The sequence below is a fragment of the Amblyomma mixtum genome, chromosome 3, assembly GCF_055824585.1.
Source record: "Amblyomma mixtum isolate Tamu chromosome 3, ASM5582458v1, whole genome shotgun sequence".
In the NCBI taxonomy this organism is placed as follows: Eukaryota; Metazoa; Arthropoda; class Arachnida; order Ixodida; family Ixodidae; genus Amblyomma; species Amblyomma mixtum.
This window is the reverse complement of record NC_143014.1, coordinates 222287024-222301097: the sequence shown is the minus strand read 5'-3', so window position 1 is coordinate 222301097 and position 14074 is coordinate 222287024. Positions and strand designations below refer to the sequence as shown.

Here is a 14074-nt window from a genome sequence, read left to right as displayed (position 1 = left end):
TAATGGTCAGACTTGTAAATTAATAGCCCGTTCAGGCACAGAATTCACAGCTCTAAATGCTGATGACTTGTATTCAGAAAAAAAAAAAATTCTTTTGCTCACGCCCCGCTCCAGCTGTTCTGTGCATGGTTTCGTGCGCGTGTTTGTGTACTCTACTAACCAGATCATCACGCGCGTGGACCTGTACATATGTTAATATGTAAATAGACCATTTACAGTGTACCTCGATCTCCCCCTGTCCTTTCTACTATCCCCTCACTCCTTTGATTTTACTTCTACACACTGCCTGCTATCCTTTATTTCCGCTGAACCAGCTCAGGTGCTTCCAGCAGCGATAGGAGATGCCGGGGCTAGCAAAAATATTTTTCCTTCCATTTATTATGTCATTAAAACCACTTACTACTTCTCTTTCTCACTTACTGAACTACTTTCCTTTCACTTTTTTTTTCTTATTCCTTCGTTAAGCCAAAAAAATACTAAGAGTGCCTCTAGATCGGTTCGAACAATGTCAACACTGCCTGTGACAGGAATTGAATAGTGTTCAGAGTTCGATTATGTTTCATAGAGAAAATAACGAGTAGAGTGGACAAAGTAAGGTTTTCTGGCCTTCTCGTTATGGGTAGTTGCAAAGATGTATGCTTTGTACATTCTGCGCAATACGGTGTTGAAAGTGGGTCACTTTCGGCAGAAAGCCTCCAGAAAAATTATATGGAACGTCACTGGCTCAAGGCAAACAGAAGCCATTTGCCTGGAAATAACACTTAGGAACCCTCGGGAGTCGGCTCCTCCTGGAGTTATATTCAGGCTTGAAGTTGAGAATGCCATTGCTGAAATCTGGGAGGTAAGCCACATATCACCCTAGGACCTTGAATGGAATCTGGCGTTTCACTTTCGACAAAGGAACTAGTCTCCTTCATTAGTCGCATGTTTCGTCGTCTGCTCTGGCGGCAGCGGTACTGGCGATTTAGGCGGGAGCATTTCGAAAACCCGGCGCAAGAAACCTTATCGGCGCATCAAGACGCGAACATTGGCTTTTGCAACCTACAGGCGAGTGCGTCGCCCGCTCTGCTGCCTTTTGCGACGAGGACGGGAGCGCGAATGTAAACCCGTCTAGGAGGGATACACGGGCGCGACTGCGTTGTCCACGTGCCGGTATATAGAGATATGCATCACAGCGCTACCTTGACTTGGGTGCTGTGATTGGCTCTCGGCTTTCTTAAAGATAGCAGAAGGTGCAACGACACCCATAAAGAAACTGCCTGCTTCAGGGTATAAGGAGTCTTTTTCACAAGACTCGGTACTCGGCTGGATAAGGGGTGAAGACAGGATCGTGGAAACCCGACTGTCGAATCATGGACGTACTGAGAAAGGTGAGCAGGCCTTACTTTTCATTTGGACGAGCGCAGTCGGTTGTGCGTTGCTCGCTGGTCAAAATTGAACTTTTCGTTGAGGCTTTCTGCTGTTCAGTTACTGAAACTGTACAAATAGCGTCAACGCTCCGCCTCCAACAACGGATTTGACAAAGTGGTAATTGGTGTGTTGTGGTAGCTTGCATGTTTGGAGATGTTGTACAGAACTGGAGGGTTAAAAATGGAGCGCTTTGAGTGGACAGGACTTGACTTCGCCTTAGTTGCTGTGGTCTGTAGGGAAAGACACGTTGTCACCTAAGCTTATAAACCAGTGACGAACTTCTTCAGCAGGTCGGTATTTTATTGAGGAGTTGGACAATACTAAATGGTAAACTCTGGATATACAATAAGAATATAAACGCATTTACATGAAATATTCCTTCGTAAAGCGCATAAATTCGTGTTACGCAAACATGTAAAACAAAAAAGGGAAATTCGAAACAATGAGTCTCTGGACACTTGCCAGCATTTTTACATGAGCGTTGCTTTTGATTCGCATAGCATTCTCATTATATCGCTGTGCATTTTTGTTACAAAGTGCTGTCTTCTAGGCCTACACTGACACCAAAAGTAACCACGAAGCTCCATGTGGAAATGAATCCATGGCGTATAATTAGCATGGCCCCCTGCGTTTCGGCGTACATAGCGATGAAAAAAAATACTAACATCGCGGTGCCCATGCACTCCGCTGTTTCAAGTTTCATCGCACTTCCACCTGTATAGCAAGAAAAAGACGCTAGAACCGTCCTTCCTAAAATGTATCATGGAAGACTCTAGCGGCTTTTTGATACTGAAGTAAAAGCTTGATGAAAAGAAATGCGAACAGCGGAGAGCATACATTCCCCTCTGTTGGCATTCCTTTTCATCGCTCCTGCACATATGGTTGATGACTTGGACGTTAGAAGCTTAATGATAAAATTCATTAAATTAAAATAATAGACATCATTCAAGAATCGTAAATTTACAATCAGCACCATGTCTTTGTTCATCTTGTCCCAAGTGCGGAGAGAAGCGCACTGTAACCTCATGTAGCATAATATTGCACTGCATTCAAGACGCATGAGTATTTGTAATCATGTGCAAGCAATGACAGTATTTCAATTTTTTCAGACATTGAGGCTATGCATTCCCATAATTTCTAGAGCGCTAAATCGCAAGAACTGCTGATTTTCTCGCAGTGAACACATGATCAGAATATGAAAATCATGGCCTCACACTTTAAGCCAGAACGATACTGAACGATTTTCTGTTTTATAATTTTCAGTGTCACTAAGGAGAATTCAAGACCTGCGAGAGATGAACGAAGTTATCTGGGACATGCTCTTCGAAGCGTAATGATGAGTCTAGCGTAACTCCAAGGCGCTGGCATTACTCCTTCTCCTCCATGCGACTGCGTCTAATTTGATTCCTCTTTGTGCGCCCACCAGTTTAGTGAAGGCTAGCGCTGCTCTGTTCTCTTGACTTCAATAATGTCTGGCAACTCACGGAAAACAGGGTCAGCGTAAGCCCTACAGGCTTGCCGCACGATCACGTCGTTGTGCTTGCTTGAACGAAGCACTTGAACTAACTTGGCCTGAAATAACTTTTAGTTAAACGAACTCCTTCGAAATTCCTCGCCAAAGCTCCGTTGTATTCAATGGGTTACTTTCAGTTGAAGGAATTTCGAAATTTTGCGTCTTTCATTTCAAAGAACATTTTTGCTATCTCTCCCCAACGGCTCTTGATAAGGACTGCTTATTTTCGGCAGACATGCAACAATTTTTGTTCAAGAAACTTTTGATATATAACTTAGTTCTGAAGCTGTGCAGCTTTCCAAGCTTGGCAACATTATTCTTTCGGTTGAAAAACTTTTCAGACATTTACATCGAAAACGCAGTTGGCTCGTAGCTCGAGCAGCAGCCGAAGGATAAGCCAGAGCACTTGCCTACCTCTTAGATTCACAGGGAAGCCGGAAAAGGACGACATAAAAAAATGTTACAGGAAAAATGCAGCAAGAGAGAAGTAATATGTCCTTAGAAGTTGAAGGTTTTTGCCACCAAGCAAACATTTTCGCCAGAAAAGGCACTTAAAAGCAAGTACGAGCTTGCCCACTCTACGAACTTGCCAGTGGTGAATAACAAAGTTGAGCCGGAAATCACTATACGTATTTTATCAAAAATGCCGTAAACAAAGGTTCATAGAAGTTTCAGTATTGAGGAATAGATTCTTTTGCGAACCAAAATACTTTAATTTTTTTGCGGCACACTAAAATTACTCGCTGCATGCTTATTGCTATTCAGCTAACTTCCACTTACGTGAACATTTTTTAAGGCCCCGAAAAGTTTGTTCAAGTAAAGGATTAATTCTTACGTTGCAAAATGTGAGTCGATTATACTTTTGCATTTTCAGCTTGAAGCCATATTGACTGGATAGTACAATTGGAATTTCAATAACAAACCTACAGTTGCTTTCCCTCGAGTTCCTGAAGGTGACAATGAAGGTGCTAATCACGTAGAACACAAGAAGAAAAACTATTTTTTGAGATGATTATAATCACAGTCTTTAAATCGAAGACGCCTGATCCTCCCCAAATAAATACAGTTGTTATCCTGAGCAATAACTGATATTACATATATCTTCTACAGGACGACAAAATGTTGTTCGTTGATCGACGAAACAGCGGCGCCTCCGCGTGTCGTATGTGTTTGGAACAGACTACAAAAAAAAATGTTGGCGACTGCACATCTGTGGAAGCGTTTCATTCATTTGTGCTCAAATGGATTTTATCTATTATTGTCTGGCCCAGAGCTCGGTAGCGTGTGCATGTTTTCTTTTTTCTTTTGTATATTAGCCCGTTACATGGGCTGTTCGAGCATCTCATCATCTGAGTATGGCGCTTGTCATGTTGGTTGCTTTGTACGTCTTCCGTAGAATAATACCTTTTGGCGCTGCAGGTATATAAATGAATAAATAGGTAAATAAACAAATAATTCAGTTTGTCCATTCATGATACATTTTCTAAACGAGTATTACTGGCGAATGTGTCGCCTCTCGCGAGTCCCATATGCTTCGCGCCGAAAGGACAATCGACTCATCCTTTTCAGAGTTATTTCATCGTTCATTTGGATTTCGAAGCTTTTTCATGCCTGATATAAAATTACTTTAAATTCCATCCTGCTTTTTGTAAAAATCCTTAGTGTTCATTGTGACGCAATCTATACTGCTGATTTCACCTATTTTTTCCCAGGTGCTGTTCCTTCTAGCTGCTTGTATACTCGTCCTCGAGATTCTGGACATCAAACAATGCGCGGCGGAAAGAAGTGGCTCAGACTTGGAAAAAGGGCCGCATGCAGTTGGCAATGTGCAGCGACTCGTTGAAGAGCTCGGTTACATTCGTGACAAGAGAGATCTCCACAAGGAAGGCCACCCCCAAGCAGGTCGAACTCACGCTGGCCGAACTCAGGCTGGAAGAACACACGCTGGAAGAACACACGCAGGACGAACTCATAACGAAGGACCTCACGCTGGACGAACCCAGGCTGGACGAACTCACGCAGGCCGCACTCATGCTGGTCGAACAAATGGGGATGCTGGTCGACGTCATCACTGACCGAAGTTACCAGAGTGAAGTTTTTAGGATGTTTTTGGAAGTTATGTCGAGAAATCACGCTTCATGCGTCTAAAGAGTCAATCGTTGCATGCGTCAATTAGATGAAGTTTCCTCCAAGGGATGAAAAAATAGACGACGTGAAGAGAGCTAGTAGATAGTGATTGGCAGGGGAGTTATTTTGAAAACCATGCAACACTCGATTTCATTGCTTTTTTTGCCTTACTAACGTCGTTTTGCTGAAAGTAAATGCTAAACAACAAGAATTGAGGCTTAGCCTGAATTGAACATCGTCCTTACCCAATTATTTGGGAAAGAAAAGTCGAGGGTGGCTATTTTCCTTCTGAGTTAAGGACTTAAAGGATAGTTATGAAGCCAACTTTTTTTTAACACTTGAAGCGTAATATTCGACAAAAAGACGGTTCCCCCAAAATAATAATGACGTAAGTTGTACGTAAAGGGTGGAATAGGTTTAAAAAAAAAAAACTTATTAAGCGTTTGCTTTCATTGAAAACTTTCTGGGAAATCTGCCGGAGAACGCCAAGAGTGAAATAAAAAAAATGGCGCTGAATCAAGGAGGTGTGGAATTATTTAACTCATACCATACATTTCTGGCGAAAAACATTTTTCAACACGGAAGAGTTTATGGACGCAACTTTTTCGTAAATTGTAACATTTCACTATAACAATCAATATATCCGTAGATCTCCCGCCCGCAGTTTTGCATTTTTTTTTTTCAATAAACTTTCTTAGATCCTCAAAGCATTCCTTATTGGTTTTCTATGGCAGTCTTAACTTAAAGAAAGATGTTATTGCCCATCGGAAGAATGGACCTTTACCTTCAATATTTCTATAACAGCATCTCACAATTTTCCAATATTCAAAATTTTTATCCTAAAAAGTTGGCCATGTTTAATGGTTCCAAGTTCGAAGTTTAATACCCGTGGCTACAGGGCGGTTCAATACGCAGTCGTCGCAGTTTCGCCACTGTACCTGCTGTAGGAGCAGCCTTAGAAAAGCACAACCATTTCTCCTAAGGAAAAACCTTTAACAGACCGGTTTTAGTCGCATTGGACATGCCGAAACGTTCTATCGTGTGAACGATGGCCACCGCCTCCGTCGATTACTTACGGAACTGTGTTTGCAATGAAGCTCACTAGATGGCGCAGCTGCACCGCGCCGAAGAGTAGATATAAAAAACGCGGGAATTTGCAATGGTGATAATGGTAGTGCTGGCTTAATTAAGAAAAGATATGAAACAAAAATACGCATTCCGCCCACGGAAAATATGATATAGCTTAGGCAGTGCTGAAAATTTCCTTTCTGGGATTAGTTATGGCTGCAAAGTGTCTGAATGAGATGCTCTCTTTTTACGATAAATTATATTTCAGCTTTGTGTATTATGTTTACATATCGGGCGAAGGATCTGCTTTCTTATGTATCGCTATAACTGTTTGATGCGGAACTGGCTGAATTAAACCTCAATACTTTTTTTTTCAAAGAGCGCACTCATTATCGAGCTTTGTTTTTTTCTGACTGCTCAATATAAGAGAGGAATTGACCGAGATATTCGAACTTATTTGAAGCAGTTTTCCGGCAGTATTATTTCCCGTGTGAGCAAATGTCAAGCCTTATGGTAGAAAGCTCGCTCTGTGTTCGGTCTGTGCCAAAGGTTGTAAGTATGTGATCCGGTACATCGGATTTAACGTCCCAAAGTTGCTCATTGGTAATGGGAGGCACCATAGTGAAGGGCTCCAGGTTGATGTAGACCACATAGAACTTTTTTAATTGCTTTGTCACCGCACAGTACACTGGCGTTTTTTTTTTCATTTCGCCTCCTTCAAAATAGGGTTTCCAAAGCCTTGATCTTAGGTTTTGCGATACTCTGAAAGCTGAACCTAAGAACAAAACTTTCGAGTGGCCAGTAACATGCATAAACCAACCATGTATCCTGAGCATACGTTGAGGTTACATATTTACACCAGCTTTGAATTTCATCCCAATTGCCGACGTCATCGCTTTCTGACTCGTAGCATTGCGAAAAGGGCTTCACTATAGTATATTTAGGGTAACATTAAAGTTGCGTCCCTTTCTCTGACAGCGTGCGTGTTTAAGAACTTATTTTGCTATTGGTTTCCGTTCAAAATACTATATCCGTACCGTCAACTCTATAAGGGATAAGTTCAGCGTTTAATTATCTCTGAAAAGGTGAGTCAATTTGCGAGAAAACAACGAAGAGTCTGTTTTCAGTTTTGTTTGCCAAGTTTTATTGCACGTTCAAAGGATTTCCGTTTAAAATATTGGGCATATATTTAATCCTGAAGCCACCTTGGCAGCTTGGACAAATATTACGACCGCAACCCGCTATCAGTCATGTGCCTACTGGGTGGCGAATGAAGGCATACTTGCGTAGCAAGGCGCGAAAAAAAAAGAACAACAGAAAAGAAGGAACCGATTGGGTGCCGCTGCCAGGATGCGCGTGTTCAAAGAGTGATACGTGGGAGCGGCGCTGAGCGTATCGGATGTCCTGTAAGGTGTGGATATCGGAGTGGTCGAATCTGACGCTCTTTGTACTTTTCTTTCCCTCAGTTCGCGTTATTTTTGTAGGAAGGAAGCGATAGGTGGCAGGAAGGTGGTAACGGATGGGCTGAGACTCAAGTGGTGGAGACGCGTGCTCCGCGTGTGCCGTTTCATTTTGTTTTTTTCTTCCGGCCTCAACTTCCTCCGGATACATCTCGAGACTCCTCCTAACTGCTACGCGCTGAAATTGAGGCTGTAACTTTAACGCTTGTCCCGTGCTTTCACTTTTTAATTGCGATATTGAAATTAGAAGCGAGGCGTAGTTTCCTGGCTGCTTACTTCGGCTGACTTTGAAGCAAACCCTACTTTCTTTCCTTGTTTAAAAATGCAAAAAATACAGAAAAAGTTGCTTGCCCGAAACCTTGAAATCTCTTAAGGGGCATGCTGTCGTACAACACTTTCAGCAGCTCGTGTTGCACGTATGCGCAGCGAAAGTCTTCATTTTCGGATAGCGCGTCTTTCAACTGAGCCTGAGCCAGAAATGCGCGTGGAAACGAAGGCTGAGGTGAAATGCGCAGCGATTCATTCACAATGTCCAAACACTGACACTACCAAAGGCCAAACTTACACTGTGGCAGAGACAGCTGCGATAGAGCTGCAGAAACGATTCCGCACTGATGTGTGCTATCAGCATCGACAGAAGAGACCTGTAATATCAGCAGTAAGAGTGTCCTGATCGGCACGCCTTGCGAGCGTTTAGAATAGCGTTGCGAAAGAAACTGCCTTGTATCTCATCTTCAGCGCTATCTAAATCATATTGGCTATACTAATTAACTCAGACAATAATTGAATTAAATACCCACCTCCTATATACCCTTTTCGGTGAACTAATTTTCTAAATATAATAATAATAGCGCACGTTTTGTTGAATATTTTATATTTGAAGGTAACAAACATTTTCGCAACCAATAAAACTAGATAACGGTCAATTACGATAACGGTCAGTCAATTATTCGGACTCGAAAACATTTTAAAAAGCGTGAATTCTTCAATGTATTCCCTTCAGGCGCCGTTGCTTCGTACATGTCAACGCTGTGACTTGTGAACAACGCAATGTGCAACAAAGGCACTAAGTACCTATAATAAAAAAACAATGAAATGACTAATCCAAAACAGTGATACGTGCACATCAGTGTGACCTGGTCAGGGCTGCGAACTTTGGAGCCAAACTCTCTGCGCCGCTTCTGTTTTGCCGTTATCCTGTAAAGTTGTACGATAACGTTGATAATGGCAGTTTTTAGGGATGAGTGTGCAGGGAGATATAAGTTTTTGATTTATAATTATTCATGTTACCTCTAAATGCCCTCCTAAGGAGGGCAGACATTGCAAGCGAAAAAAAAAACCAAGCCCGATCAAGTGGCGATTTCAGTTTCGTTCACATGGGCAACATTCTCTGACAAGAATTTGGAAAATTGAAAAATTGTAAGACGCTGTTATAGAAATATTGAAGGCAATGGTCCATTCTTCTGACATGTAGCAAAAGCATTCTTTTGAAGTGTTTCCATCCATCACATCGAACATTGAAGGCTGTAATAGAAAACCAATGGGAAACGCTTTTGACGATAGCAAAAATGTTAATAGAAAAAGATATACAAAACTACCGTCGGGTGAGCGGCGGATATATTGATTGTTATAGTAAAATCTTGCATTATATGAAAAAATTGCGTTCATAAACGGTTTGAAACTCAAAAATGCTTTTCTCCAGAATTGTTGGGTATCTTTCCGCCCTTCTCGCTTTTATGTTTTTAAACCTCAACTTACTGCCCTCAAGACACTGTCTTGCTGTAGAATGTAGGCATGGCAGCCGTTGTGTCACGCACTGGTTATGAGCTTATCTCCAGACTCTCCTTGAATTGTTCTGCAAGGCTTACGGCTCTGCTGTACCCACAGAAGGCGTGAGACTTTTTTTCGTTGGGGGCTTTACTTCGCTTGTGCTTTTACAAAAAAATCCACAAAGGTCTGGCATTACGAACATCGCTTCAATCATTTCCGTTTTGTTAAGACGAACACGTAGCTTTCGTTTCTTTGCAATCCGCCTTGTGCACAAAACGATACCCAGAGGCACCTCCTAGCATATAACTAGTGAGAAATGTAGTTTATTACCCTGCCACAAAGAAAGTTACGCATACAATTGACGAAAAAAACATTTCATTATCTACTGGAAGACAAAAAAGCAACAAAATCACAAGGTAGAATAAATAAATTTAAAAGGCGGAAGGGAATGAACACAGGAAGACAAAAATAGGCGCTCCTTCTATCTTTCTGTCTTCCTGTGTACGTTGCCTTGCGCCATTAAAATTTATTGTGATTCAACTAGCCCAACAGCAGGTATTTCTGCAGAGATAGGATTATTTGAATTCGATAGGAAGGCTGGAAAGTATGGCTTGTAAAGTGAGTTTTCTAAAATTGCTTCGAAACTATGATATGGACTCCAGATTGCGACAAGAGCTGTTGATGGCCATTGTGCCAGATTGTGTGCACTGCAGCGTAGTTCTGCCAGATCACAGATATTTGCCTCAATACCTCGAACCTAATCAACATCTAAGTGTCGCCATGGCGGAGCAATTTCCAGCAGGATAATCGCTAGGCTAATCCCACCAGTAGCCAGAACAACCTGAAATCAACTCAACTACGAGGGAATTGTGGTTGACACCTTAGAATATTGCTCACATCAATATTAAACAAGAATATGCAAAAACATTGCTTAAGCATTTGGCAATCACTAAAGTTGCTGAGCTGACCTAAACTAAGGCATGAAGAAAAAGCACTGTCAGCTGTGGTATTCGCCCTAATCTCGCTACCGACGAAAGCGGTAAGGAATGGGAGAAATTAGCAGTCGGCGCCTAAAGAAAACGCTGTTTCGTTTGCTACTGGGGAGGGAGGCCAAAAATAAAAATTGTCTAGTGGTCGGGGTAGCACGCATATTACAAAACCCGAGGTGGTTAAAATTCGGCAACCTCCATTAGGAGCCCCTGCACAACTTTGAGGCGTACACATTAACCAGTTTCTTATTAAAATACTCTACCTACGCGAGTGCTTTCACACCTGGCCAACATTTCACTCTGAACTCCTGCTACCTCAGCAAGATCTTTCAAGCGAGCGAATTGGGCACTGAAAGTAAAATTTCAAAATTACAGAAATCCGTCCGCTGGCTTCGGATGCAAGCGAACTAGTTACGCAGTCGGTGGTTGAATTGGGAGTGACAGCAGTGCCATATCGTCCCCGAAATATGCTTGGGATGTTCGTGCTATGAATGCAGAAGTAAATTTTTGTGAAACAATACCGCAATTTTGGGGAATGAATCCTCTTAAGAGGTAAATCCTGAACTCGGTACTCATCTAAAAAATTCTGCAGAATTCTGTAAACTACGTAATTACTGGGATACGCACATGTGTACAATAATACATGAGATAAAGTAACGTTAGAGTCCTGAGAAGGGTCAAAAGTGTTTTTATTGTCTACTGTCTGAGCTGTATGCTAGCTTGGTCGAAGTTTGCTTCTAGTTTTACCACTTCTTTTCTGAGTGCGGGGGTAGCCGGCCGTAATAGTAATCAAAGTATATTGCTTATACTTTGATCAGCTTTATAATGATACTACATACCGTTACTTTCAGTTATGCTGCCGCTTTTCTCCCCACTGTAATGAGATAGGGACGTAAGCGCCCCCCTTGTGAGCACTGACCTTTCGGGACTAATACGGATAGTCCGTTATGCAATGCTACTCTGAAAAGGTGGAAAATATGTCCGCGATTTACGGACAAAATTTTGCAACTGGCTCTCTCGTCAAAACAGTAGACACACTATGATATGAGGAAAAAATAAACATTAAACCGTTCAATAGCATTGGTCTTAGAACATAAATTTCGTTCAATAATATGCAATATGCACGCGCAGGGTATTTTGTATTTATCAAAAGCCATCAGCTACTAAATAAAATTCCGGTTTTCTCAGAGGCAGTTTGGCGGTAGGTCACAATTATTGGTGCCTGTGCTGAGAGGGAATTCGGCAGAGTTCGCAAGCTGTTTATTTTTATTGACGCACTTAGAAAATAGCCCCTGCAAAGAGCAACCTCTGCTTAATGTCTCAAGAGCAGCTTGAAAGCATAATGCAGGTATGTGTAACGGGCGTGAAAGCTTGCGCTGACATGTCAGATGGCTAAAGGGAAACATGCTGATGATAATCAATTTTAATGACGCAAGGGAGTCTGTGGAACAAGGCGCTTTCAACTACTGAAGGCGGGGTCGGAGACCCTTTTCTCAAGTATTTCTACTACAGAAGCCGAGCACAAGGAAAAGCTTGCACCCATTGTATCACAGGGGGTCACCCGGCACACTGGAGATCGAACCCCGCACTTCCCACATGCGAGACGTATTGCCAAACCATTACGACACCGCTGCGGTTACAAAGGGAAACAGGGGACTATTGAAGAAAACAAATACTTGCTGCAAAAAACATCTCAAAGCTATCAAACTCTCAATACATAAATGCGAGCAGCTGTGCATGTGCACAGGGCCCGGTACTGAGATGGAACGGAGCCTACACTTCGACGGGACATCGGACGGTACCGAATACATCGGACGGGACTGAATGTGTTGTGGATGAATGCATCAGAAAGCCATAGCACTAGAAAAAAAGGGCCGATAAATAATGCCCCTCGTGTAAGCAATGTTATCGTGAATCCTCTTTGTACACCGGGCAAATGTTTTAACAGTAACGCGCGACCATCGACTCGCAGGATTGTCAGCGCCTTACCACGGCATGGAGCGGAGAAACAATTAAGAATAAGCGCATGAGTAACACATATGCGCTGATTCCTAATTGTTTCGCGCTAACACACGAGCTCAGTATGACTTGTTTCTCACCTCCGCGCCCTGGTAAGGCGCTGCTAAGCCGGTGGGCGTATGGTTGCGCGATACTGTTAAAATTATGACAGGGTATAATTTCCTCTCTTTCTCCCCTTTTGAAGGAGTTTGATCCTCGCGCCTCTTTAAAGTACAAAATTTCACACTCGATATTTACGGCAAGTGCAGCGTTTCATTTTGACGGGAATATTGTGTCTCTTGTGTGACAGTTAGACGAAGCGAAGATCGTTGTTTAATTTATTTCATTTTTCTGGCAGCGCTGCCGCATTGCCGAGAGAATTAGGCCCTAACACACAAACAAAAATTATTTGGAGTTATTTCTCTGAAAGATGAAATGAGAGTGTTTTGGAAGCCGAGGTTTAAGACGCAAAACAGGTGTTTTACGTTGAAATCTTAAAATGCCGGCTGCTAGACAAGCCGTTGTGGAAGGCTCTGGATTAATTGTGATGTTCTTTTTTTATTATTCAAGAGTGCGCCGAAGTCTCCGCGCACGAACGCTTTTGCATTTCGCCTCCTCGAAAGTTCGGAGCCCGTGACCTCGTGCTCAGTAGCGGAACGCCGTAAGGTGAGCCATCGCGGCGGGTGGATGCAAACAATAGCCGCGCAAACAAATGTGACAGGAGCTCGAAAAGACCGGTTCCTTCCCCTAACGTTGCCCTTGGGCGAAGTGGGAAACACCGTGAGCAAGCGTAACTCACGCCAGCGTGGCAAGTCTGATGGTTCTTGCGCAACCGAAAAAGAAGAAAGAGAAGGCGCATGTAGTGTAAACATTAAACGTCAGCGCATCGTAGCCTATTGCATGGACAGTGGTCAAGATTTAACATTTAGAACGATACGCAATTCCACTCGGATGTGCCATCGCACGTGCATATTTGCCCTTTTTTTTCAGCTCTTTTCTTGGAAGGAGCAATTGGAAACCGGCCACGCTGCATATCGAGAGCGCGGACAAAAAAGAAACTCATAGAAACAGACAAAAAAAGAAGCGAGAAGCATTTTTTTTTTTCCAATCTACTCAGAAGTGTTTTTGCCCTCTAGGTCTCACCACCGCGGTGACGCCAAACTAGTTGGTTTGTGAGCTGTCGCGCCAGCCGGCTTCCTACATTGAACCAAAGTGGCACGATTTCAAGGTCGGGTCTCCCGCACTCCTTGAGACGAGGCTTTCCATTGCCTTCGCGCCCTCCCTCTCTTTTTCCCTTGGTCTTTCTCTTTTCGCCTTGGGCTAAAACGCGTGGCGGCGTTTCGCTCCTTGTTTTCTGCGTTGCGTCGATCGCTATTACAGTTTTTCCTTTTAAGGTTGCGCAACACATTCGCGGCTGTCGTTATGCGCGAAACGTTCAGCTCTACTTGGCCGCAGAAATTTCGAAGGGAGATTCCAATGGGAGCGCCAGTGACATGTCGCAGACCATGGAAACCCCACTCGCACCCTCTGTTGCGTCTCTCTCCTGTGCCGCGAATTGGTGACATCCCCTCAAAACCGCGCTTGCCATTGCTAGCGTTCTCGGGACGTCCCGCCTTTTGCCTTTTGCTTCGCGATCCAGAGAAAGGGGAGGGGGTTATTGCTCCTGCCAGCGGACGCTGCTATATCTTTCTGCTGGATCGGGCGCGAGGGTGTGGAAAAATCCAACCCCTTCTCTCCTG

The 14074-nt window shown here is 43.2% G+C and overlaps 1 protein-coding gene across 1 annotated transcript; it reads left to right on the top strand.

The window, feature by feature from the left end:
* Window positions 1-1293: 1293 nt before the first annotated feature.
* On the top strand, window positions 1294-5508 carry LOC149353802 (uncharacterized). Its single transcript, XM_089577417.1, has 2 exons — window positions 1294-1370; window positions 4636-5508. Exons 1-2 carry the CDS (start codon window positions 1353-1355, stop codon window positions 4996-4998), a joined length of 381 nt encoding a protein of 126 aa, XP_089433543.1. The 5' UTR covers window positions 1294-1352; the 3' UTR covers window positions 4999-5508.
* The last annotated feature ends 8566 nt before the right edge of the window (window positions 5509-14074 follow it).